Source organism: Podarcis melisellensis (assembly GCF_964234715.1).
Source record: "Podarcis melisellensis genome assembly, chromosome: 5".
Lineage (NCBI taxonomy): Eukaryota > Metazoa > Chordata > Lepidosauria > Squamata > Lacertidae > Podarcis > Podarcis melisellensis.
In genome coordinates, this window is record NC_138537.1 from 4,982,623 (window position 1) to 5,009,598 (window position 26,976).

Consider the following 26,976-nt stretch of genomic DNA (forward strand, 5'->3'; position numbering starts at 1 on the left):
CTCCGTCATGAGGATTCAAACCGCCGACCTTCTGATCAGCAAGTCCTAGGCTCGGTGTTTTAACCCACACCACCACCCGCGTCCCGTTTAAGATATTAGGAGCATCTGTAACAGAAGGCACAGGAAGGAACTGGCCTGGCTGAAAGCAGGAAAGTGAGACAAAAGTTTAGGCAGAGCCCAAAAAGAGTGAGAAGAAGACAATGGAAAGAAGAAGAAGAAGAAGAAGAAGAAGAAGAAGAAGAAGAAGAAGAAGAAGAAGAAGAAGAAGAAGAAGAAGAAGAAGAAGAGGAGTTTGGATTTGATATCCCGCCTTTCACTCCCTTTAAGGAGTCTAAAAGCGGCTAACATTCTCCTTTCCCTTCCTCTCCCACAACAAACACTCTGTGAGATGAGTGGGGCTGAGAGACTTCAGAGAAGTGTGACTGGCCCAAGGTCACCCAGCAGCTACATGTGGAGGAGCGGAGACGCGAACCGGTTCCCCAGATTAGGAGACTACCGCTCTTATCCACTACACCACACTGGCTCTGGAAGAGGAGAAACAGTTGGGGGCAGAGAGAAAGCACTCTTAAAACGTGAGGACTGGAGCCATAAGCCTTGGAACTGGTTTGATGACCGCACCATTGCACATTTCCTGTTGCCAGCAGCAGTTGTGAAACTCCCCAGGGTGGGGTCTGGTGAAGGGAGGAATCTGGGTGCCACTAATGATGGTTTGCAGCTGTCCAAGTGTCCAAAGGTCTCCCTGGGTTTAGTCTTATAAGTCACAGAGCTTCCTGAAATCTCTCCCGCTCGCCCTGAAACAGCTCCACTCCATTTGCAGCAATGTGGCTCTCCGGACTGGCTCTCTGCCTGGGGCTGGCATTCGCCGGTGCCATCATCCCAGGTAATGTGGCAGGGTTGTGAGGCTTGTGTCTGCCCATCATCCACTCTACTGGGTTGGTACCAGAGCTTAGGGAGATGGACATGGCCAGGGTGCAGAAAGATTAGGGTGTTCGGGTCATGCCCAGAATCTCCTGTGGTGTCCTCAGAATGGGCAGGTTGGATGTATCAAGAGAAATCTCTCCAGCTGGGATTGGTGAGGAAAGTTGCCCCACTGGAATTATTGCCTGGTGTGTACTGTGAAGTTCAGGGGCACTGAGCGATTTTGGAGTGGGTCTCTTTTGTTGCAGTTCCCACCTGCTATGGAAACCCCTGAAACATGACCCAAAGTCATTGAAATACATCAGAGTGGACTTACCTTCCTTGTAGGTTTTTAAGCATAGTTTGGATGGCCATCTGTCACGGATGCTTTAGCTGGGAGTTGGACACTGAGATCCAGCTCCGAGGGCATAGTGGCGGTTCCCTCCCTGCAAAAAGTGAGGTTACAGGGAACCAGGCAGAGGGCCTTCTCAGTAGTGGCACCCACCCTGTGGAACGCCCTCCCAGCAGATGTCGAGGAAATAAACAACTATCTGAATTTTAGAAGACATCTGAAGTCAGTCCTGTTCAGTAAAATTTTTAATGTTTGATGTTTTATTGTGTTTTTAAAATTCTGTTGGGAGCCACCTAGAGTAGCTGAGGAAACCCAGCCAGATGGATGGGGTAATAATAATAATAATAATAATAATAATAATAATAATAATAATACAATTATTATCATTAGATGACCCTCTGGGTCCCAAGTCTACAGTCCTATGATTCAATGAATTTCTGTGATCACTGTATACAGATCAGCATATTTCACCCCTTCCGATAAAACATAAAGGACTGTTCTGTTTTCTTATTAAATTATTCTTCCATCAGTTCCCTTCCCCAATCTGGTCGTTCATTAATAGTAGTGATACACTTGGCTTCTCTCCAATATGTTGCATATCAAGTTCCACTTGTCGAGGGTTTACAGATAAATAATTTCCTTATCAGATACTGGTATATTCTGCTGAATGTCTGCTGAAAAAGAGGATGGGCTCTAAAATTGAAGAAACAAGGTATTGTAACTTGCATTTTCAACTTCAAACCAATATGTCTGTGTTACTGAGCATATCTACTGAGCATGGAGGGTGGGGGACTTATTTTTATTTTAAATTTCCATTCTGCCCTCCGGTTGAGAAAGTCTCAGGGCAGTGTGCCAAAATAATAATAATAGTGAAGATATTAACACTGCAAAATAAAACTGCGGAAGTACCTATTAAAATTGGGGGAGGGGACACTCTTGCACCAATGGTCTGACTCAGAACACGACAGCTTCCTATGTTTAAAAAATATGTCTCTCTAATTACTACGCACAGCTAAAACAGCTTATGTTTCTACCTTTCTGTCTAAGAGTTCTTACTTTGGAATTATGCTCCCAGCCACAGAAATAACTGAGACAATTGCACATTCCTTCCTTGCTTTCTCCTGCCTCCCATCCCCTCAGGTGTATTGAATTTTGAATTGTAAGCTCCTTGGGGCAGGGGCCTCTTGTACTCTGCACCTTGTAAGTGTCATGTGCACTGATTTCACTGGATAAGTGATAAAGAAAGCCAATTAAATTAAATCACTCTCTAGAATCATCCTAAAATAGACACTTGTTTTGGCTGCCAGGAAAAACATCTTGGGTGTAATAAAATTTATCAAGGTTCAGTAGTGATTGCCTGGATGAATCGGTCCAAAGTCTACGGCCCCATTTGGAGCAGGTGTTTGAAGTTGAAATAAGCAAGTTCTATACCTGGAGCAAGTTCTCCATTCACTGTGTTTGTTTTTAGTATTTGGTTGGAAGAAAAATGTAGGTATGGTAAAATAAAAAGGAGAATTCCCTGGTTGCCTAGATCAAGGCTTGGGGCAAGTACCCTTTGGTGAGAGAGCCCCAGCAGAAATTTAAAATCACAAAACAAGCAGCAAAGTAAAGCGTGGAAATGTAGACTGCGCGACCTTTAAAATATCCCCTTCTAAAGTTGCTTCCAAAGTTCCTCTTCCCTTAGCATAGAAAGAGACCACACATTTGGTAAGTTAAAAATGGTTTACTTACAAACTCTTCAAAGGTCAGATTCATGTGCTTTTCCATACAGCAGCAAGAAAAGACAGGCAGTATAGCTTTGGTTCCAAAATGGTAAATGTTTCTCAATTATTTGTATATGTGATGGGACGATGAGCTGCTTGTGCGTAAAATGCAAGTCCCTCAGAGTTTGATCAGGTTTTCAAACCTCTGCCTGTGACGGAGCCCCTCCAGCATGGCTGCGTCAATCACTAGTAGAATCCGAAAGTGGCTGCTTTCGGAAACGTTTCCAACATAAAAGCTCCTTAACGGAAACACGTCGTCTGGCCTCCCGGCGTGACAGTTTCCGTCGAGGTGTGGGTGTCCCTATAGGAGGTCCTGAGACCTCCCCACTGGTTTCGCTTGAAGCGTCTCTGAGCCATCCCTCCGACTCACTTTCCCTTGGAGTTCTTGCTCGCCCTCTACTGGTTCCCTCTTCCGCTGCTACTGCTCTCTCAACCTCAGGGAGCCTTTGCACCTGCGGCGCTTTAGATGTCAGTTCCCTGACATCCACCTCCCCTCCAGGGCCCCCTTCACCCCCTCCCGTCTCCTCTCCTACTGGCGGTGAGGAGGTAAAACCCCTGAAAGAACCTCCCTCATCTTCCGACGTCGCGAACACTTCCTTCCACTTGTTGCTGTTCCTACTCTCTAGGTACTCTTCGTCATCAGAGTCCACTCCATCTTCCAACTCCGACTCCGCGAACCCTTCCATTTCCTCTTCCTCATCGGTGGTGCCGAAATACTCCCTCCTAAACCTTGCTATAGGCTGAGGTTTCCTCGGGAACCTTTGGTGGAACGTTTCTGTTAAAACCTCGTCATTGACTTCCTCTGCACTTACCCAGGTGTTTTCTGACTCCGGTTCCCCTTCCCACGCCACCAAATACTCCACCTGATTACCCTTCCACCTGGAATCGAGGATTTCCGCTACATGGTTGCGGCGTTCCCTCTCTTCCAAGGCTGGTCCCCTGACGTGCTCCCCTTCACGTCCCCCCCTGTATGGTGACAGTAACGACCTGTGGAACACTGGGTGCAATTTCATGTGGTTGGGTAATCGGAGTTTGAAAGCTACCGGGTTGACCTGCTGAATCACCTCAAAGGGTCCCAATCTTCTGGGCCTCAGTTTCTTACAACCCCCTTTGAACGGCAACCCTTGGGTTGACAACCACACTTGATCCCCCACCCTTATGGTTTCACCTTCCCTTCTGTTCTTGTCTGCCTGCTTCTTATATTGTGCCTTGGCCCTTTCTAAGTTGAGCTGGAGCTGCTGATGGATGGCTTCCATCTCTTCTACAAAATGTTCAGCCGCTGGAACGCTCCATCTCTCCCCTCCTTCCCCTGGAAATGCCCTGGGGTGACACCCGTAATTAGCCAAAAAGGGACTCATCCCTGTGGACACATTCTCCGCATTATTGTAGGCAAATTCTGCCAACGCCAACTTTTCGACCCAATCGTTCTCTCTGTCATTGACATAACACCTAAGATATTGTTGAAGAATGCCATTTGCCCTTTCCGCCTGCCCGTTGGTTTCAGGGTGCCGGGCAGTTGAAAAATTAACTTCCACGTGTAGCAAGCTCATGAGCTTCCTCCAGAACCTGGAAGTAAATTGTTTGCCTCGATCTGAGATCACCCTCGAGGGAGCCCCGTGCAACCTAAAGATATGTTCCACAAACAACTTCGCCGTTTCTTCCGCTGTGACTGCATGTGAGCATGCTACAAAATGGCACATCTTAGTTAACAGGTCTACTACTACCATGATGGCTGTTTTCCCCTTGGACCTTGGCAGATCCGTCATAAAATCTATTGATATCGCTTCCCAAGGCCGTTCTGGTGTGGGTAAAGGTTCTAATAACCCTGCCGGCGCCCTTCTTTCCCCTTTGGCTCGCTGACATTGGTCACACCCTCTTACATACTCCCTTACATCTTCCCTCACCTTAGGCCACCAAAATTCCCTGGTAACCAACCACATGGTTTTGTGTTGCCCAAAATGTCCCGCCGTGGGGCTATCATGCAACTGCTTGAGTACTCTCCCCCTCAATTCACCTTCGGGTATATACAGTGCCCCTTTGTAATACAATGCCCCATTTCTTTCCTCAAAACCTCCGGGGCTCTCGCCCTCCCCCCTGAGACCTCTGAGCTTATCCTGGGCATATTCATCATTTTCCGTTTCCTCCACCAGTTCCCGTTGCCCCACCAGCGCCGCCCCACACACCCAGCGGTCCTCCGGGATGACATGTCTCTCTTCGATCACCTCCTCCCCTTCCCAATATTCTGGTTTGCGTGAGAGCGCATCCGCCCTGACGTTTTCTGGGCCTGGCACATAACAAATCTCAAAGTTAAATTTGGAGAATTCCTGTGCCCATCTCACTTGTCGTTGGTTGAGCACTCGAGCTGTTCTCCAATACTCTAAATTTTTGTGGTCGGTGCACACTTGCACCTTGTGTTGTGCCCCAATTAATAAATGTCTCCACCTCCGGAATGCTTCGTGAATGGCAAGTAGTTCCCTGTCATACACCGTGTAATTCCTCTCGGACTTATTCAGTTTCCGCGAGAAGAATGCACACGGTCTCCACTCCGACGCACTCCTCCCCGGTTGAAGAAGGACCGCCCCTATAGCCCGGTCGGATGCATCTGTTTCCACTCTCATGGGTTTTTGTAAATCCACATGCAGAAGTTGTTCTTCCGAGGCGAAAGCCCTTTTCAGTTCTTCAAAGGCTCGATCCGCCTCCACCGTCCAAACAAATTTCTTCTTGCTGCTGAGGCAGTCGGTGATGGGCGCCGTCAAGTGGGCAAAGTTCTTGATGAACTTCCGATAAAAGTTCCCAAACCCCAAGAATCTTTGCACGTCCTTCTTGGTCTTCGGTGTCTTCCATTCCAGTACCGCTTGAACCTTGCCTGGATCCATGGCCAATCCCTTGTCTGACAAGCGGTACCCCAGGAATTCCACCTCCTTGGTATGAAACTGGCACTTCTCCAGTTTCACCCACAGCTGGTTGGCTTGCAGCCTGCCCAACACTTCTCGAACGTCCCTCACATGCTGTTCCTCATCTTCCGAATACACCAACACGTCGTCTAAAAAGGCCACACAGTTCTTGTAGAGCAAAGGTCCCAGAACGTGGTTTATAAAAGCTTGAAAACAGGCGGAGCCCCCTTGTAGACCGAAGGGCATAACGAGGTATTCAAAGGCTCCCAAAGGGGTAAACATGGTGGTCTTCCATTCATCTCCCTTCCTTATGCGTATCAGATTGTACGCCCCCCGCAGGTCCAGTTTTGTAAAAATCTTTCCCTTCCTTACTCTGGTCAAAATGTCGTCAATTCGGGGCATAGGGAAAGCCAGGGGCTCCGACACTGCATTGAGGGCCCTAAAGTCACACACCAGTCTCGGTTTGTCTGTGTTCTTTTTGTCCACAAAAAACACTGGGCTGCCCCCCACCGCTCGGGACTCTCTGATGAAACCTCGCTTCAAGTTTTTGTCAATGAACTCCCTCAGCTCCTGCATCTCCCTGTCTGACATGGCGTACAGCTTGCCTACTGGGAGTTGGGCCCCTGGGAGTAGGTTGATTTGACAGTCAAAGGGTCTATGCGGTGGCAGTTTGTCTGCTTCCCTTTCGCTGAATACGTTGCTCAGATCTGCGTATTGCGGGGGCACCTTCCCTTTGCCCATCACTTCCATCCCCGCTAGGGTGACTCTGTCTCCTCCCGAGACCTTCCCCTCCTTGCAGTGTTCTAGGCAATGCGCTGACCCAAAGGAGACCACCCTCTGATGCCAGCCCACTAGCGGATCGTGTAGCGCCAGCCAGCTCATCCCCAAAATGATGGGCGCTCCTCCCAGGATGGCCACATTAAACGCTATCTGTTCGGTGTGCCTTGCCACTCTCATTATCATCGGGACAGTCTGTTGGCTAACTTCTCCCCCCAACAGCTCTCTGCCGTCAATCGTAGTCACCTGCAAGGGGTTACTTAAAGGGATGGTCTGTATCTGGTGCTCAGCTGCAAACTCCTTACTCATGAAATTACAGGAGCTGCCTGAATCCAAAAGCGCCTTGACCTTTAGTGGGTGTCCGTTTGGCAGTTCTAGTAACACCTCTATCACTAAAGCAGGTCTGGGAGGTTCTGGCATGGGCACTTTCATTGCTCTTTGGCCTGGCTGCTGTGCCCCGACGGTGGCAGCCAGGCGTTGGCTTTTACTTGCTCCTTGCTTTCCTCTTCCTTTCCCCCAACAGCTCCTGCCATCCCTTGCCATTCCTTTCTTTGTGGGCAGACTCTGGCAAAGTGCCCTGGCTGTTGGCAGAGATAACATCTCTTGGCGCTCTTTCCCTCCTTCTTCCGCCCTTCACTGGGATTTGAAACTGCGCACGCCCGCGCTGTTCCAACTTCCATCGGCTCTGCCGGCGGGAAAGATGGCTCTGGAATGTCTGGAATGCGGAACTCCCTCCAACGGTCTCCTTTCCCTTCCCGCCTTTCCAAAGCCCTCGCCTCCTGGCGCGCTCCTATGGCCAGCGCAGATTTGGTTAATTGGTCCATAGACTCCGCCCTGGGCCCCCGGGAAAGCTCATCTTTGACGGTTGAAGAAAGCCCCTCTTCGAAAAGCATTTGGATGGGCTCCGCCGATAGGTCCCACCCCAATTTATGAATCAGCATAGTAAATTCAGTCCAGTACTCACGGACAGATCTGCTTCCTTGCTGGCAAGCCATTAACTGCCTTCGCACCACCCCCTGCTCAATATCGCTGGAAAACATCAGGTCCATGGCACGAAAAAACTTCCTCGTGTCCTTTAAGATCTCATTATTCGCTGCCATCAGGGGTCTAACCCAATCTTTCGCCCCGGATTCGAGATGGCCAATCACATACGCCACTCGCGATTCCTCGTCGGGGAAGTCATCAAACTGCAAGTTTAGAGCGTATTGCGTCTCTGTTCTAAAGGCATGATAGTTCCTGGGATCCCCCCCGAATTTCTGCACCAATCCTGGTACCTTTCTGGCGAGCGGGGTGGTTTTCTCCTTTCCCTTTTCTGCATCCTGAGCCCTCCTCTCCTCAAGCCTCGCCGTTTGCAGCGCCAACTGGATCTCCAACGCTCTGTACCTTTCTTCCAGGCTTGGACCCCCTCCAGCTGCTCCTGCACCCCCGGTTCCGGCTGGGTTGCTCATGATGCTTCTCTCTGCACAAGCTGGCTTTCGGTGACTTTCGGATTGCTGTGATGGGACGATGAGCTGCTTGTGCGTAAAATGCAAGTCCCTCAGAGTTTGATCAGGTTTTCAAACCTCTGCCTGTGACGGAGCCCCTCCAGCATGGCTGCGTCAATCACTAGTAGAATCCGAAAGTGGCTGCTTTCGGAAACGTTTCCAACATAAAAGCTCCTTAACGGAAACACGTCGTCTGGCCTCCCGGCGTGACAGTTTCCGTCGAGGTGTGGGTGTCCCTATAGGAGGTCCTGAGACCTCCCCACTGGTTTCGCTTGAAGCGTCTCTGAGCCATCCCTCCGACTCACTTTCCCTTGGAGTTCTTGCTCGCCCTCTACTGGTTCCCTCTTCCGCTGCTACTGCTCTCTCAACCTCAGGGAGCCTTTGCACCTGCGGCGCTTTAGATGTCAGTTCCCTGACAGTATAGAAACACAAAGATGGCTTGCTGAAGCACACAGTCGAAGCTTGGAGCATCCAGCTTAGACCTCTTTACTGGTAGGGTTTGTATGGTGGAAGAGTAGGAAGTGGGAGAACAGAGTTTGGTAAACCAAGGTGAGGGGAAGCGTTCAAGCTAAGCCTGGCAGGACAGCTTACTTTATGGTCTTAACCCCTTCATGCAATAATGAGACTTGAGCATGTTGGTTATATGAGGCTGATTTATCCCACACGCTGTTCATTCCTGGTTCCCCAGGCCTCAACACTCCTCTTTTTATGGGGATTTGATATGCAATCTCTCCCTCACCAGTTAATTGCAGGTTGCATGTGATTACTAAGGTTGCTTCCAGGCTGCCAGTATTTTGCAGGAGGAATACGAGCACATACTAGACATTAAGGTCTGTGCAGTTAAAGTGGCTCTGCTTTCCTAGGGCAACAAATCCACTTTTTAAACAACAGCAAACTTTGTGCAGTTTGGAAACTGACAAGCAAGCAGGTGTGCTGAAAAGTGTGTGGTCAACAAACGTTGATCCAGTTCTGGGCACCACAGTTTAAGAATGATATTGACAATCTGGAATGTGTGCAGAGGAGAGCGACCAAGATGGTCAGGGATCTGGAAATCAAGCCATATGAGGAGCAGTTGAGGGAACTGGGTATGTTCTGTCCGGATATGAGGAGTCTGAGAGGAGATATGGTAGCCATCTTCAAATATCTAAAGGGCCGTCACATGGAAGATGGAGCAAGCTTGTTTCTGCGGCTCCAGAGGGCAGGACCCCAACCAATGGATTTAAATTGCAAAGAGGAGATTCCGACTAAACATCAGGAAGAACTTTCCGACAGTAAGAGCTGCTTGACAGTGGAACAGACCCCCTTGGAAGGTGGTGGACTCTCCTTTGGCGATTTTAAGTAGATGTTGGATGACCATCTCTTGTGAATGATCTAGCTGGGGTTACTGCATTACAGGGGGTTGGACTAGAATTGGAGGAATCCCCTCCAATTCTATGATTCTATGCTTCTATGAATGGGAAGGTGTATATCCTCCCTGCAGACAAATCAATGCTAACCAATCTATCCTTCATGTAGGCTTTGTGGAAGCAGATCAGGATGAAGTTCAATAAACCAGTCATCTGGAGGAATCATAGAATCATAGAATCATAGAGTTGGAAGAGACCACAAGGGCCATCGAGTCCAACCCCCTGCCAAGCAGGAAACCCCATCAGAGCACTCCTGACATATGGTTGTCAAGCCTCTGCTTAAAGACCTCCAAAGAAGGAGACTCCACCACACTCCTTGGCAGCAAATTCCACTGTCAAACAGCTCTTACTGTCAGGAAGTTCTTCCTAATGTTTAGGTGGAATCTTCTTTCTTGTAGTTTGGATCCATTGCTCCGTTTCCGCTTCTCTGGAGCAGCAGAAAACAACCTTTCTCCCTCCTCTATGTGACATCCTTTTAGGTGGCGCTGTGGGTTAAAGCCTCAGCGCCTAGGACTTGCTGATCGAAAGGTCGGCGGTTCAAATCCCTGCTGCGGGGTGCGCTCCCGCTGCTCGGTCCCAGCGCCTGCCAACCTAGCAGTTCGAAAGCACCTCCGGGTGCAAGTAGATAAATAGGGACCGCTTACCAGCGGGAAGGTAAACGGCGTTTCTGTGTGCAGCTCTGGCTCGCCAGAGCAGCGATGTCACACTGGCCATGTGACCCGGAAGTGTCTCCGGACAGCGCTGGCCCCTGGCCTCTTAAGTGAGATGGGCGCACAACCCCAGAGTCTGTCAAGACTGGCCCGTATGGGCAGGGGTACCTTTACCTTTACCTTTACCTATCATATCACCCCTTAACCATAAGAAAGGTTTGCACTGCCTGTTTGCCAACCCTAATTCCTGGTTGTTGTTTTCCGTTCCTCAAGCTCAAGAGGAGAAGCCCTCCTTCTGGAACCAGCAGGCTCTCAAGGCCATCGAGCAAGCCCTGAGCCTCCGTCCCCGGCACTACAAAGCTAAGAACCTCATCCTCTTCCTGGGAGATGGTAAGCGGGCAAAACGCTTGGGTTGCGCTCCCCTGTCTGTGTAACATGAGCGAGAATAAATTCTTCTCTCTGTGCATGCAGACCTAAGTGCGCACAGAACAATGTCAGTCCCAGTGTAGAACCAAGTCAACACTCCCAAGCCGAGGATTCCCCAACCTGATGCTTTGCTGATGTTGTTGGGCTCCAAAATGCCTGGAGGGCACCAGGTTGGGAACAGTGGTGTAGCATGGGTTGCCAGATCCCGGGGCAACACGGAAGGAAAGAAACAGACAGAGTACGCTTGCGCATTCAACTGCCTAATGCAGTGATTGTCAAACTTGGCCCTCCAGCTGTTTTGGGACTACATTTCCCATCATCCCTGACCACTGGTCCTGTTAGCTAGGGATGATGGGAAGTGTAGTCCCAAAACCGCTGGAGAGCCAAGTTTCAAGTTTGGCTATCACTGGCCTAATGGCTTCTGTGTCACCCAGGAGATCATAGCCACAGAGATAGGGAAAAAAAAAATCATTCCGTTGTCTGGAGAGGTCACTTCCTGGTTCTAGGAGAAGCTGTTTTCAACGGAGCCCAGTGATGGAAGCACGCAGCTGTACTGAGGCAGCACCAGGTGTTGGGATTTTGCGCCCCTAACAATTTTGTGCCCAGGGCAACTGCCCCGTGGCCTCCCCCCCACATGTTATGCCACTGGTTGGGAAGGCTGCGTAGTCAAACAAGCTCCTTTCCCTGAGCCTTGCGTTTCCAAGAGCCAGCCCCAAGGATGCAGAAGCTTGCTTTCCTCCTCCACCTTGTGTTTGATGCTGATAAACCGATTTGGACAGGAGTCCTGTATCAAGGGAAACGCTATCTGTGCATTAATGGCTCTCATTAACTGGCATTAAATGTTCAGAAGGTGTGTGCCATAATGATTTGCTGGTCGTGTTGTCAATAGTCTTCTTTGGACTCTTGACGTGCTTGACGTGCACAATTCAAGGAAACTCTGGTTCCAAAGTCAGGAAGGAAACAATTCCGGAGGCTGCGAAGATTATGGGAACTGATGGTTATGCAAATTAAGTGAGATAAATTAATAACGTAAGAAGATCAGGCTAAAGTCCCACCTATTTCAACAATCATTTCTCACACTGGCCAACCTATGGCAAGCAGGCCGTGAGTGCAACGTCAATGTGTCACTCTTTTTTATAATAATAATTTTTATTAATTTTCAACTACAATCCAATTATATCCTCATTATAACAATACCAAAGTATAATACAATTACTAATACCAATCGTTCAAATACCGAATTATATAATTTAGGTGCCCCCACCCCGCATGCTAGAATTGATGGTTTGATTACCGTATTTTCTTTATTTTTGTGTTCCAAAATCTTATTAATTCCAGTTTCATATCGGTCAAAGTAATAATCTCTTATACAATAACTGCAATATTAATATCTTCTATTCGTATTGACACATTAAGTGATTTATAGAACTACCAGTGAGGCACTCTAACTATAACCTTGTTCTTCCTGTGTGTGGCAATTATTCTGTCCGTGGTGTTTCTTCCTGTCCTTGTAAAATGTTATGTCTATCTTTTCCTGTTTGTTGCTGTTATCTGTCATGCCTTGGGTGAAGCTGATATCCCATTATCGTTTCGGAAATTTCTCCGTTGCTCTGTCCCGTGCTTTGTTGTTTTGCAACTTTAACAACAGCTGCAAAAATCACTCTGTCCCAATAAATAGCCTGTCACTCATGTTCCCCAACTTTGTTTCCTGTGAATTTGCTAAGGAGAGCCAGCAGGGTCAGGCCAAAGTCCCATCTGGTACAGTATCTTGTTCTCACTATGGTCAGCCACACACTCCAATGGGGAGCCTGCAGTCAGAACCTGAGTGCAACCTCTTTGCCTCTGGTCAAAAACTGGGGTGCAAGCAGTGGTGGACCTACATTTGGGGCCTCCTGAACTGTCACAGGGGCCCCTTCACAGCCAGCAATGAGCTCTGGGTAACCTCTGTCATCTTCTTCAATTGGGTTGTTCCATGACAGATCTCCACAAATTTTCCACAAGTTTGCGTTTTTGGGATCCGCCTGAGGACTTGCATGAACTCATCGTTATCCCTCTTTGTTATGACCTCTGTTTAAAAGGGGAGGGATGCATCCGCCGCAGCAGAACAGCCAACTTAAACGCAACACTCCACCTTTACAACAGCTGTGCTTCTGAGTCTCAAGCCTTGGGGTTGTTTAAATATATACCAAAAACAAAGCAATCAATTTGAGTCATGCAACTCAAATTGGGGACATTAGTAAAAACACCAAACCCCAGCATTTTGAATGTGTTATGCAACACCAGATGGCAATGAAGAGCAAAAAAAAAAATTCTTTGTGATTTTCCATAGTAGTTTTTTTTCTTTTGGTATAACGGTTTAATTTCTGCCTTATTTATAGCATTTTATTCCTGTGTATAGATCCTACTAGACCCAACTTTTGTAAGCAATGTAGACTAAAGCTGTTTCTGGGGGCCCTCTGGGATCGGGGGCCTTGGGGTATAAGCTTTATTAGTTTCATAGTTGATCCAAAGCACCAATCCCTCTTTCAAACCATCTTTCCTTCTGCTGCCTTAAGCTGGGTTATTTTTTGTTTTGGTGAAGTCAGGGAGTGTGAAATAGATGTCGTTTCTCTGGGAAGAAAGTGCTCTGGGAACACTGTGTACTATGGGGCATAAGAGTGTTTGTGTCAGGATCCCATGGGCTGCAAACCTTCTCATTCTGTCTCCCTGTCAGGCATGGGCCTCCCCACTATCACCGCCACCCGAATCCTGAAGGGAGAGATGAAGAACCAGCTGAGTCCCCAGTTGCCTCTGGCGATGGACGCCTTCCCTTACGTGGCTCTTTCCAAGGTGCCTTCCATCTACGCTTGTCCCTGCAGTTCGGGGTGGGGGTGTGTGGGACAAATGGCTTTCTGGGAATCGTGCCTTCCTTTCCGCTGAGAAGGTTCTTTTTCTCTACTTGAGGCCAATCAGGCAGTAATTCAGCAGGTGAAGCCTGTACTGACTGCACCTTCTTTGGGCAAGGTTCATAGCTCAAGCTCACACCTTGCATGCATGCAACTGCCAAGTGCAGTCTTAACATAGCTGTCAACTTACAGATTTGAAAATAAGGGACCAGCAGCCTCGAAAAGAAGGGATCAGGAGCCAAAATAAGGGGTTTTCCCAGCACAGGTATGTTCAACTTCTGAGCCCCTCTGAGCCAAAGGCAGAAAGCCCAGCCAGCAGCCAAATGAAGCCTCAAGTGGTGGTTCCCACAGTGCAGCAACCCCAGCAAAGGAAAACCACCAAGGAAAACCACCGTCCCCTCTCCGCTGGGAAGCGCTGAGCAAAGGCGAGTCCCCAGGCAACGCAGCCGATTTGATCAGCACAAGGCATGCAAGCTCCACCCCCCAGTCATTCTTAGACTCCTTATTGGGTGAGCAACGCAGTTGGAGCCTCCCTCCTCCCTGGCCGGCAGGGAGGGAGGGAGAGGAGCTGCTTCCTTGAAACCCAGGAAATTTAAGGGACATCATCAATAAGGGACAGCAGCGGGACACGGCGCTGGGATAAGGGACTTTCCTGCCAAATAAGGGATGGTTGACAGCTATGAGTCTTAAGCAAGTTGGTTTGGGGAGCATTGCTGGAAGAGGCAGCAGAGTAAAGGACCTGTGGTAGCTATATCACATTTTCCCATTCATTGGGCATGGAAAAGCATTACATGATTGAATTTTCACCTGCTGTCAAGTGTTTTCTGCAATGACTGGCAGCCTCTCTCCAGTGGTTGAGAGAGGGGTTCTTTACTGGAGATGCTGAGGGTGGAAGCTGGGACCTTCCTCCTCATGCAAATCAGATGCTCTGCCACTGAGCTACAGCCTTAGTGAAGGTGTGGTTGAGGAACCACAGAGAACCCACCATCAATGCAAGTGGAGCAAGTGTGGGAGACATTTCCCTTGGGTGTTCAAGTGTGGAGACTCACACCCAATTCCTAATTAGATTGTATTCAGTAATGCATTACCAGACGGAGTCCTAAGAGTCTGCCAGACCTTACCAGTGGCACACACACTATAGTGGAAAAACATGTCACTTTGGCTGTCTCATCCTCTTCCAACCACCTTACGGCCACCCCATCACCCCACAATTTCTCATCCTTGGAAAAGCTTACTCAACCCACTTTTTCAAACTCTACGTGCAAAGCCCTCCATGCACCTTATCTCAGCTGTTTTTCACTGTGGTGGTCAGCTGTTAGCTTTCAGCCATGTGGTTTTGCCATGTTCTTGCGTACGTGACACTGTTCTCACTGACAGAAATGCCATGTCACAAGCAATTTTCTCACGTCCTGTTCATGGGCTGCAGGAAACGGCTGCCTACCATTCCCTTACCCCAACAGTAGGGCCGGCCTCCCAACAGCTCACTGGAGGGTGTGAGAGGGCAGCCTTTATTCTTCTTCCCAGCCCCGTCTCCTTTGGTTTTGGCAGACGTACAACGTGGACCGGCAAGTGCCCGACAGTGCTGGCACCGCCACCGCCTACCTCTGTGGGGTGAAGGGCAACTACAAAACTATTGGGCTGAATGCAGCTGCCCGGGTCAGCCAGTGTAACACGACAGTTGGCAACGAAGTTGTGTCTGTGATGCAGAGAGCCCGTGCAGCTGGTAAGATGGAGAAACATAGTCTCATTCGCACGAGGGGTGGGATTAAAGCACTTTTATTTCCTCACAAAGAACCCTGGGAACTGTAGCTACTAGCAGGCGCTGGGAGTAAACTACAGTTCCCAGGATTCTTTGGGGGAAGCCATGTGGCTTCAATGTATGTTGTGTCCAACACCCGGCCTGCTAGGTCTTCTTGATGCTTTAAGAGAAATGTTTTGAGTCAGCATAGGGCCCCTGGGTCACAGCCTTCTTGGATATGGAGGTGGAGCAGAGCAGTTTGTGGCAGATCCATTTGCCCAAGATGTACAGCTAAAAATAACATCAGAGGAAGTGGGGTTCAGGAGTTGATGGAATCAATTTGCCAGCCCATCTGGGTGGTTTATCTGACTAGAGCTCTCCAATGCTTGTAAGGAGTCACAACACCTCCAGGCCACCAGGGGGCAGCAACCCAACACTTGGTTAAAGAAATGTTTTTTTTGTCTGTGCTCCCCCCCCCCACCTTAAGGTAAAGGTAAAGGGTCCCCCTGACCATTTGGTCCAGTCGTGGCCGACTCTGGGGTTGCGGCGCTCATCTTGCTTTACTGGCCGAGGGAGCCAGCGTACAGCTTCCAGGTCATGTGGCCAGCATGACTAAGCCGCTTCTGGCAAACCAGAGCAGCACACAGAAGCGCCGTTTGCCTTCCCGCCGGAGCGGTACCTGTTTATCTACTTGCACTTTGACGTGCTTTCAAACTGCTAGGTTGGCAGGAGCAGGGACCGAGCAACGGGAGCTCACCCCGTCGCGGGGATTCGAACTGCCGACCTTCTGATCGGCCAGTCCTAGGCTCTGTGGTTTAACCCACAGCGCCACCTGCGTCCCTCCCCCCCCCAACTTAGTTACGTCTTATTGGGCTCAGGGTTTGCCCTCACACTTGCAAACCCTTAATCCCAGAGATGTAGATGGTAAGCATGGTCCTTTCATACTTAGGGGAGGCACTCAGTACTGTACATGCCCAGAAGCATTGTCTTCTCCTTCCTCCAAGTTTCTGATCAAAGATGAAACCCCAGTTCAATGAGGATCTCTTGCCTGGCCCAGACAGTCCCTCTTGCAGACAATCTCTCTCTCTCTCTCTGCCCAATTTCAGGAAAGTCTGTGGGGATTGTGACCACCACGCGAGTCCAGCATGCGTCACCCTCCGGGAACTATGCCCACGTGGTGAACCGGAACTGGTACTCGGACGCCGACATGCCCACCTCAGCAATTTCAGAAGGCTGCAAGGACATCGCTCAGCAACTTGTTGAAAACGTCAACCTGACGGTGGGTTGTGGAGAGGGGCAGCAAACCTCCACCTTTCTGGGCTTGCAATCCACTCCTGCCCTCTCTGCTCTGTTATCCTGCTCAGGGTAAGCTGTGGGGCAGCTTTTGCCAACCTTGTATCCTCTCCCCACTTGTGACTCCCTGCAGCTGTAACACTGCATTCTTCCTTCCTGCCTGGGCGTCTGCCTCTTCCCCATCGCTGACCACACATTCTGAACTTACATTTTGTACTTTTGTAACTTAGATAGTAGTTATAAACCTCCCCCTCCATTTTTCTGCCATAACTGCTGCTTCAAGGCTTAGGTTATGTAAGTAAATACTACTTTTACTTCTTCACAAAACAATGTTGTTTTAAAGGGGAGACACCAGGGAAACTACCCTGTCTTAAAAAAAGCATCCTGGATTATTGCTTCCAGAAGGTTAAATCAACCTTGTTTTAGCTTCCAAGTTTAAGCCGCAAAACATGGTATTCTGTTGATCTCACCCACTCGAGCAAGGAAGGATAATAACTATATCATATATCCTCTCCAAGTGCCTGTGTAAATCCATTCCTACAGCGCACCTCTTGAGGTGTCCTTGCCCTGGGTCCCTTCAAACCTGGGAAATCTCCTGCCAAGATGGCTCCCCTGAGTGCTTGATTTCGCTTGTGTGCACATTCACACAACCCTTCGTGCGATGTGTGACTTTCTTGACAGGTGATCCTGGGCGGCGGCCGGAAGTACATGACTCCAGCGGGCACTCAGGACCCCGAGTACAGCACCAACTCCAGCAAGGGCATACGCCTGGATGGCAAGAACCTCATCACAGAGTGGCTTAACTCCTCGCCGGTAAGTTTATCGCACCCAAATGCTTTTGCTTTTGGAATTGTGGACTTGACACGAGGATGGTGTAATAAACAGAAATCTGCCCTTATTCCCTTATGGGGGACACAAGAGCCCTTATAGAGTCCTTCGTAGGTTCTCCATCGGTCGGAGAAAAGAACAGAGGCCAACCAGAAAATATTGAGAAGCAAAGCAGCTAGTAAGCCTGATCTTTATTGATCTGTTGCAACAGGGTGTTCCCCTCACACCCAGGAAAGGAGGAGGACCCAGAACCAAGGTGTGTCCGCCCTTATATAATGTTAATTTGCCCGCCTTGGAGTCCAAGACCACCCCCAGAAACATCATACCCCATCACAGAAGGGGTGTAGCTCAAGACCACCCCCCTCCAGATACATCATACCTACATCACAGAAAGGGCGGTCTACAGCAGAAATCTGAGTGCGTTGTTTACCTCCTGTCATTGTTTATCTCCTGTCTGGCAGGTTACCTGTTAATGCTTACCCTGGGGAGCCTGGCCAGTCCTGAGCCAGGCCACAAGTTCACCCCATTCATACACAGATATACCCTTAAGACAGGATTTGTGAAGGAAAAGACAATTTTCCTTTGACCTTGCAGAGAAAACATTTGGTCAGATTGGGAGCCAAAATGGCTCCAGGACTGCCCTCCTGCGCTGCTTCAGACATATGGTTCAGATATTTATGTACGTGTTTGCTTGGTACGTTTATGAACATTTATTATATATACAAGACCTTAATTTATTTATTTCAATGGGAAGCAGGTGTGTACGTGTTGTGCAACATCATTTGCAATGTACTTTGGCTGTGCACACATTGTACACCTCTGGAGCACGTTTCCCCTCGCAAAGATTTTCGGGCACCATAGGGTTACAATTCTCAGCAGCCCTTATGAAACTGCAGCTCATGCAGTTCTCTGAAGGATAAAATGTCTCTGATGTTGTAGCTGAGATTCCTGCATTGCAGGGGGTGGGACTAGATGACCCTCGAGGTCCCTTCCAACTATGATTCTATGAGATAAGAGGTCAATGCTGGGTGTGTCCAAAGGGGGTCTTGTTATTTAGTCTGTGCGTCTCATTGGGCCACACAGCCAGCCATCAGGGGGGGTGGAGGGACTGCAGCTCAGAAGATTTGTGCTCATGCTTAAATTCAAAAGATGCCGGGTTCAAATCTTGGCACCTCCAGTTAAAAGGAGCGCATGACAGAGAGCTCTTTTTGCTTCAGCATTTGGAGAGCAGCTGCCAGTCATGTGGGGAGAATTTCCCCTTGTGGGTTCAAGTATGGAAGCTCACACCCAATTCCCAGTTAGTCAGACTTTATTCAGCAATGCATTTCTGGACGGAGTTTTAACACTCTGCGAGAGCTTGGAATGCTCTCTGTGTAGGAAAAATATAGGAAAAATATCTGTGTAGGAAAGAGCCAGTGTGGTGTAGTGGTTAAGAGCGGTAGTCTCGTAATCTGGGGAACCGGGTTCGCGTCTCTGCTCCTCCACATGCGGCTGCTGGGTGACCTTGGACCAGTCACACTTCTCTGAAGTCTCTCAGCCCCACTCACTTCACAGAGTGTTTGTTGTGGGGGAGGAAGGGAAAGGAGAATGTTAGCCGCTTTGAGACTCCTTCGGGTAGTGATAAAGCGGGATATCAAATCCAAATATGCAGTCTTTGCCATTTCATTCTCTCCCCATCCACCTTCTGCCACCCCGTCACCCCACAATCTCTTATCCAACCACAATCCTTGGAAACACTTACTCAGCTCAATCTTTTTTACTGTATGCGCAGAGCCCTCCTTGTGCCTTTTCTGGAGCTGTTTTTCACTTCAACAGCCAGCCATTAGGGAACTCCAAAAGTGGCTCTTACCAGTCTTCTGGTCAGGTCATGTTTCTGCATAAGTGATGCTGGCCCAAATGATAATGGGTTTAACATGGGGACAGTATTGGTGTAGACAGGCAAATATTCTCCAAAAGGAAAGACATTTTAAGCTGCGGTGGATATGACAAGCTACGTTGGGCCTGAAAGGTGTAGAAAATATCCCCTCAATTCTTTGTCTTTCTTCCTAGGGCACCAAGTACGTCTGGAACCGAACACAGCTGCTGAGTGCTGCAGACGACCCAGCTGTGAGCCGCCTCATGGGTAACGGGTTCAGATCCCCATTTGCCTCCCAGTTTCTTCATCCATGGTGTCTTAGGCAGCTTACAGCTTTAAAGCACATTATTTCCCTCAAAGGGTTATGGGCAATGTAGTTCACCCCTCGCAGAGTGACAATTCCCAGCAACCCTTAACAAACTACAGTGCCCAGAATTCTTTGAGAAAAAGAATATGCTTTGAATGTGCTTCAAAGGCACACACAGCCTTATTCAGCCCTGTCTTGAAATACATATCACTCACCGCTCTTCCCTGTTGCAGCGATTAGAAGCGCTTTTCTCAGAATGCGTTTAAGACCGGTTTATATGCACAGGAGAATCAAGCAGAAATCCTGGACCGAACTGCTTTGGGCTGCAGATTTCCCTGTGTCTCTCTTCACGTGTGAATGTTTCCTCATGTGGGGAGTGAGGGAAGCCCCACGACATGTGTGAAATTCCAGGAGTGAGGGTTTTGTGGCACAGCCTTCAGAACCAGCACCTCTCTCCTCTCACCAGTCCCACTGCACCCAAAATGGTGCCTTCTAGGAAAAGCTGTAACCCTGGGGTGGGGAGCCATTTTCAGCCCCAGAGACAAGCTGCTGGGGCCTGTCAATCACCTGACAGCACGACAACTTCAGAGCTCCCGAGGGCTCCTTTGCAGCCATCTCTTTACCTGCCCCACACCTGGCTTCACATATGATGCCCAGGTGGATGTGGCTTGGAGAAAGTGTTCCGTTGAGAGTCTGTCAAGGCTCCAACAGCGGGACTGTTATGGCGTCCAGTCCGCTTCCACTGCGCCAACCTGCTTCTCCCGGCTACAGCAGAGAATTTTGCGCAGTGGTGTGCCTGTGTGGAAGGAATCTCAGCCATGCAGTAAAACTCTCGTACAACGGCTTCCTCTATTCTATGAAGCGTTCATTGTACAGCAGCAAAATGACAACAGCCAGGGGAAATGCTTCTCCTGTCGCAGCCAAAACAGAAAGTAAAAACGTTCACATAACAAAGATGCGAACACACCCCAGTGACAGGACGTCATTTCCCTTGAGCTGTTAATCCTGTAAGCTCTGGGTATCCTCACAAAAGTAGCCTCACAGGTCAAAACAGGACCCTGGATAGTTCTTATTTAAGCCAAGAGGCCGGAGGTCCCCCACCTCTGCTGTAGCACTTGGTTCTGCCAGATTGTGTGAACTGTGGCTTGGAGCGGACTAGGAACGCATTCTTTTTTCTGACAAATTCTCTGTCTTGGGCTGGTTGGATGCAGAGGAATGGTGGGAGGAACCAGCTAGGGAATCCCCAAGGGCAGAAGACTCAGAACCTGGGGAGTGGTGGTGGGATGACACTGAGTGGACAGACGGAGAAGAGGGAGAGGAGTGGGAAGAGGAGGTGTCGGAAGCTGAAGAGGTAACAGGGCTCAGTGAGCTGGGAGAGTCTGTGGCAGAGAGAAGTCTAGAATCAGAGGCAGAGGCTGAAGCAGGAGAGGCCAAGAGGCGGAGATGAGTCAGGCTGCTGAAGAGTCCCAGGTGTCTCCTACTCGTCCTGTGACAAGCTCCCCTCTTCCCTGGTCTCTCAGAACTAGGAGCATAGCTGTCAACTGTCCCTTATTTGGCGGGAAAGTCCCTTATCCCAGCACTGTGTCCCGCTGCTGTCCCTTACTGATGATGTCCCTTAAATTTCCTGGGTTTCAAAGGAAGCAGTTCCTCTCCCTCCCTCCCTGCCAGCCAGGGAGGCTCCAGCTGTGTTGCTTGGCTGCGTTGCTCACCCAATAAGGAGTCTAAGAACGACTGGGGGGTGGAGCTTGCATGCCTTGTGCCGATCAAATCGGCCGCGTTGCCTGGGGACTCGCCTTTGCTCAGCGCTTCCCAGCGGAGAGGTGACGGTGGTTTTCCTTGCTGCTGTATCCCTTTGCTGGGTTGCTGTGCTGTGGGAACCACCACTTGAGGCTTCTTTGGCTGCTGGCTGGGTTTTCTGCCTTTGGCTTGGAGGGGCTCAGAAATTGAACATACCTGTGTTCGAAAAATCCCTTATTTTGGCTGCTGATCCCTTATTTTCGAGGCTGCTGGTCCCTTATTTTCAAATCTGTAAGTTGACAGCTATGACTAGGAGAGGCATGAAAAGCGCGGAGGAGAAAATAGCGTCACACAGGTGAAGTCTCGGATTGCTTGGGGAAAACCCTGGAGAGGACTTAGACAATGGTAGGAAGGCAGGAGCCTTCAGTCTCAGCAACTGCTTCATGGGGGCCAGACCCACAGGGACGAGCTGCTGTGCTCATTAGGCCTGACACTCAGCCAAGTCTGCAGAGATCATGTTATTGCTAATAAAAACATAACTCCAACTTTGAATGGTGTGATTTACTGCCGGCTGACTCTTGGACATCCTCTCGTGCTTCACGCCTCAAAACAGTCCTTTCTCCCATGATGCACTTAAAACAGGCTGTTGTTCTCTCTGTTATCCCCAGGCCTCTTTGAACCCGGCGACATGAAATACGAGCTGGTCCGCAACAATCAGACCGACCCATCTCTGGCTGAGATGACTGAGGTCGCCTTAAAGATTCTCAGCCGCAACCCCAAGGGATTCTACCTCTTCGTTGAAGATAAGTTGGGGCATCTTCTGGGCTGCGTTGACCAGGGTTTGGGTAGAAAGCAGACTGGGATCTTGTAGTTAAAAATTTGTAAACAGCTCAGTGAAAGGGGGATCCATTAACTGGGGCGATTGCAGCTGTTTTCCCTGATCTCTCTCCTTCTAAGTTGCCCTTTTCTCCGCACGAGGCAAGATTGACCTGGGACACCACAACGGCATTGCCAAGCAGGCTCTGACTGAGGCAGTGGAGTTCGACAAAGCTGTCCAGCGGGCAGGGGAGCTGACGCAAGAAGCCGACACCTTGACCGTGGTGACCGCTGACCATTCCCACGTCTTTGGCTTTGGTGGCTACACGCTGAGAGGCTCTTCCATCTTCGGTATGGGGCTGGCGAGGAACCCGTCGGTTCTGGTTCTGGTGGGCTCAGCTGGAAGTGTGTGTGTGTGTGGGGGAAGGGCCGTAGATCAGGGTTAGAGCACCTGCCTTGAATGTAGAAGGTCCTGTAGGATCTTCACATGGGACTGAGGAAGCCCATTCTGAAGCCCTGGAGAGCCACTGCCTGCCAGTGCAGACAGTGCAGGGCTATATGGACCATTGTCCTGACTTAGGATTGTAGAATTGGAAGGGACCCTGAGAGTCATCTAGTCCAGCCCTCTGCAGTGGGGATATCTCAGCTAAAGCATCCACAACAGATGATCATCTAATCTCTGCTTTAAAACCTCAAAGGAAACAGAGCCCACAACCTCCCAAGGGAGTCTGTTCCACTGTTGGTCCGCTCCTCATGTCAGAAAGTTCTTCCTGATGTTTAGTCGGAATCTCCTTTCTTGTAACTTGAAGGCCATCGGTTCAAGTCCTACCCTCCAGAGCAGGAGAAAATAAGCTTGCTCTGCCTTCCATGTGACAGTCCTTGAGATATTTGAAGATGGCTCTCAGATCTCCTCTCAGCCTCCTCTTTTCCAGGCTAAACATAAGGCAGCTATCTATTTTCCAAAGGCCTTCCATGCAGGTCTTCAGTACTGTGGTCCAAACCGCTGGAAGAATATGGTGGTAACAATGCAGTGAGGATGCACAGCCTCTTGGGCTGCGTTCAGAAAGGGCCATGGCTTAGAGAGCAAAGCCTGTGTTTCGCCTGCCAAAGGTCCCAGGTTCAATACCTGGCATCCCCAGTTAGGAAAAAAAAATGATGTTTTCTAGTAGAGTTGAGAAATACTTCTGCTGTAGATCTTGGAGGGCCTCTGCTGCTCAGAGTATCGAACTAGATGAACTAACAGGCTGAGTGGCCCTCCAGGGATAAAATCATAGAATCGACGAGTTGGAAGGGACCCCCGAGGGTCATCTAGCCCAGCCCCCTGCAATGCAGGAATCTTAGCTAAAGCATCCATGACAGACAGCCACCCAAACTCTGCTTTAAAACCTCCAAGGAAGGAGAGTCCACAAGTTCTGTCTGGCCCTCGTCACCACCCTCTCCTTGGGTCATGCCTTTCACTGGCTCTGCTTCACGCCATGGGTGTTTTCGCCTGGCTGGAATGTGCCCTTGAACCCAGACCATGCCTCTCGCTTGTCTGGATGGGGGTTAGGGAGGGGTGTGTGCGAGTGTGTGTAGAAAGCAGTCTCCCACACGAAGGCAGAACAGGCATGCCCTGCTCCGCCCACTTTTGCCCTTGGCACCACTGGAATTCGGCCCTTGGGAGCGTGCCCAGAAAGGAAACCGGCCCTTTTCCTGGAAAGAAGATTCATCACTGTCCACTACGCTCCCTCCACAGGCTTGGCCCCTGCATTAGCAGCAGACATGAAGGCGTACACATCCATCGTGTATGGGAACGGGCCGGGCTACCAGATCACCAGCCAGGGCCGCCCCAATTTGACCGAAGAAGAGAGCGGTAAGAGGGATGGCGCTGCTGAATTGGGGAGGCCTGGGGAGGGGGTGGCTGGATGGGGCGTGTGGTCAACATTCAAGGCTAGTTTGACTCTATGGCAGGGATTCCAAGGCCACAGCACACGTCACCCAAGAGTGTTAATTGAGACGGCGGTGCTTGTGGTGTTTAACCCTCCGTATGCCATTTTCCGGGACAGGGGTAGCGCTGTGGGTTAAACCACAGAGCCTAGGGCTTGCCGATCAGAAGGTCGGTGGTTCGTATCCCTGCGACGGGGTGAGCTCCCGTTGCTTGGCCCCTGCTCCTGCCAACCTAGCAGTTTGAAAGCATGTCAAAGTGCAAGTAGATAAATAGATACCGCTCTGGCGGGAAGGTAAACGGCATTTCTGTGCGCTGCTCTGGTTCGCCAGAAGCGGCTTAGTCCTGCTGGCCACATGACCCGGAAGCTGTATGCCGGCTCCCTCGGCCAATAGAGTGAGATGAGCACTGCAACCCCAGAGTCGGCCACGACTGGACCTAAAGGTCAGGGGTCCCTTTACCTTTATGCCATTTTCCAGATCTGAGTTTCAAACGCCTCCACCCACTTATTGTTGCACCAATCCACATAAAATGCTCAACCCTCCACTCCATACTTGCTTTAAAGTAACACCCACCCATTCCCCGAAACTAAGGGAGATCCTGTTATTGATCTTCCACATTATGTGTGGCCTAGACCCTAAGTCTGTCCAGTGTCCTTCGCAGTCATAGGCACTAATGCTTCTGAAAACCAGTTGCTGGAAACCACAGGCATTTCCACCAGGCATCTGGTTGGCCTATGTGAGGGGCCCTTGGTCTGATCCAGTAGCCGCCTCTTATGTTCTTCCATTCCTCTCCGTAGAGCGTGACGACTACCACCAGCAAGCTGCGGTGCCCCTTGACTCGGAAACCCATGGGGGCGAGGACGTGGCCATCTTGGCAAAGGGCCCCATGGCTCACCTATTCCATGGGGTGCAGGAGCAGACGTTTGTTGCCCATGTCATGGCCTACGCTGCTGGCATAGAACCATACCAGGAGAATGGCCTGGACTTTAACTCTGCCAGGTTGACAAAGCCCACCTTGGTGACTCTTCTCTTGGCTTTCTTGCTCCTTTGGGCCTGTTAATCCTCCCCTGGACAACAACTAGATACATCTCTCTCCTCTTTCTCTCCTCTGGACATCGCTTCCATCTCTGATGCCACATAGAATAGACCCTCAAGAGCTTTGCTTCTTAAGCTAAACAAGTGTTCTCCATCCTACTGAAGGCTGAATCAATGAATGTCTTCCATCTTGTTCCACCAAAAGTGGGGTTGGCAGTTCCAGTTACGGTGTGAACATGCAGGAGCACATGCAGGGGTATCCCTCATTTCAAGGAAACATGAATTCCACTTCTGACACCAGTGTTGCGCACTACCCCCCAATCTCTGAGCAGTGTGAGATTCCAGTGATTCCAGGTGCTTAGGAGTCGGAATGAGGAACAGCGGAGACTGTGGTGCCTCAAAAGAGGGTGACATGCTCAACTTCAGACCTTAGAGCTGCTCTCCTACCTAGACCTGAAGAGTGGGTGGTAGTGTACCAAAGGCATGCTGCCATGAATGCCGCAGGGAGACCATGCCCAGCTTCTAGAATGCCAAGCGATGCTCAAACCCTCCAGTGCCCCAATCCCCTCTTTCTCTCGTAATCATTGTTACTAGCATTGATAGGTAGAGGCTGGAGCAGTGTGTGTGTGTGTGTGTGTGTGTTTTGTGCAGTTTGAAAGGAGAGGTTCCTTGGGCAGCTGACAGGCTCCTTCCCATCAGCTGATTCTCCACTCCGTGCCAGTCATCATGGAGATGTGACGTGATGCTTCCTAACCCAACCATCACACTTCCACCTGGATTTGACATGTCTGACTGGGAACGGTCTCTTAAATAACCACCTGTGCTCCAGATCAGGACTGCAAGGGAGCTGCCAGGGACCATGATGAGGAGGGCTGCACTGAGTAAGAATGGTGGGAGCTACCCCCTCCCCTTGATCCTGAATCTTCCCAGGAGCAGGAGGACAGTATAGATTTGGAACATTGGTTTGCAGAGGGGCTTAGTTCAGAAGGCAGAAGCTGGGAAATACTGGATGGGGAACAGCTAGCAGAAGAAACACTAGAAGAGAGAGAGTTAACAGATTCACGGTCTCTGGATAGTATCCACCCCCTTCCCCCAAAGTCCTGGAGAGCTCCGAAAATGTCAGAACAGAAAACACAGAGGCTCCAAACTCAGAATACAAGATGTAGGAGTGATGTAGATTAATAGGGACGGATCAGGGAGTGAACTTAATTGGGATCACTGCCATTCTGGTCAGCGGCTTTTTTTTGTCCCTTGTTGTGTTTATTAAAGAAACTAACTGGTAAGAATTCTCTTTTGTTTGATCTGCTCATTTACGGCCATGGGGGGAGGAAGCGGATTCCCCGAAGCCTGACAGGAGCACAGAGATCGGCTGCTTTGGTTTCTGATTGGCTGCGCCTCCATCTTGGAATTCTTCCTCCCAGAGAATCAACCAGTTCTGAGCCCAAGCATCTTCTGGAAGTGACATAAGTGATAAGGCTATCCGTGGCCACTAACTGGCTGTGTCCTGTCTCCACTGCTGGAGGGAGCAATTTTTTGCATACCAGTTGCTGGAAACCAGAGGAGGGGAGAGTGCTATTGGGCTTGGGTCCAATGCTGGACTAGACAGACCTGATCCTGCGTGCTCTTCTGATGTTCCTAAGCAAGACATTTTAATTCAATTCTGCTAATTCATTAAATTAAATTGAAGGATGAGGTAGCATAGCTAGCAGGTTGGCGTCTCCTCCAAGCCCTTGGGAAAGGGAGGGTTGCAAGAAGCCCAGTGAATAAATCACACCCCTTTGCCCATGCAGACAAAACAGCTCTGGCCTTTTAATTCAACATGATCAGCAGCAGAAAAATACAGCGCAACATTTTCTGTACAAAGAGCCACTTAGCCCTACAGCCCAGACAGCGCCACCTGCTGGCTA

General features: G+C 49.7%; 1 protein-coding gene across 1 annotated transcript; it reads left to right on the forward strand.

Annotated features, from left to right (window-relative positions):
• The first annotated feature begins 639 nt into the window (after positions 1-639).
• LOC309369798 (intestinal-type alkaline phosphatase-like) lies at positions 640-26,355 on the forward strand. The gene is made up of 11 exons (XM_081911122.1): positions 640-880; positions 10,497-10,613; positions 13,363-13,478; positions 15,083-15,257; positions 16,379-16,551; positions 17,247-17,378; positions 19,443-19,515; positions 21,961-22,095; positions 22,268-22,459; positions 23,844-23,960; positions 24,832-26,355. Exons 1-11 carry the CDS (start codon positions 820-822, stop codon positions 25,092-25,094), a joined length of 1,554 nt encoding a protein of 517 aa, XP_081767248.1. The 5' UTR covers positions 640-819; the 3' UTR covers positions 25,095-26,355.
• The last annotated feature ends 621 nt before the right edge of the window (positions 26,356-26,976 follow it).

Excerpts from the sequence above, each read along its gene's own strand:
- LOC309369798 (XM_081911122.1), top strand. The coding sequence starts at position 820 with ATGTGGCTCTCCGGACTGGCTCTCTGCCTGGGGCTGGCATTCGCCGGT. Across the intron at positions 13,479-15,082 it reads CTTACGTGGCTCTTTCCAAG|ACGTACAACGTGGACCGGCA; the intron begins GTGCCTTCCATC and ends TGGTTTTGGCAG. Across the intron at positions 16,552-17,246 it reads TTGAAAACGTCAACCTGACG|GTGATCCTGGGCGGCGGCCG; the intron begins GTGGGTTGTGGA and ends CTTTCTTGACAG.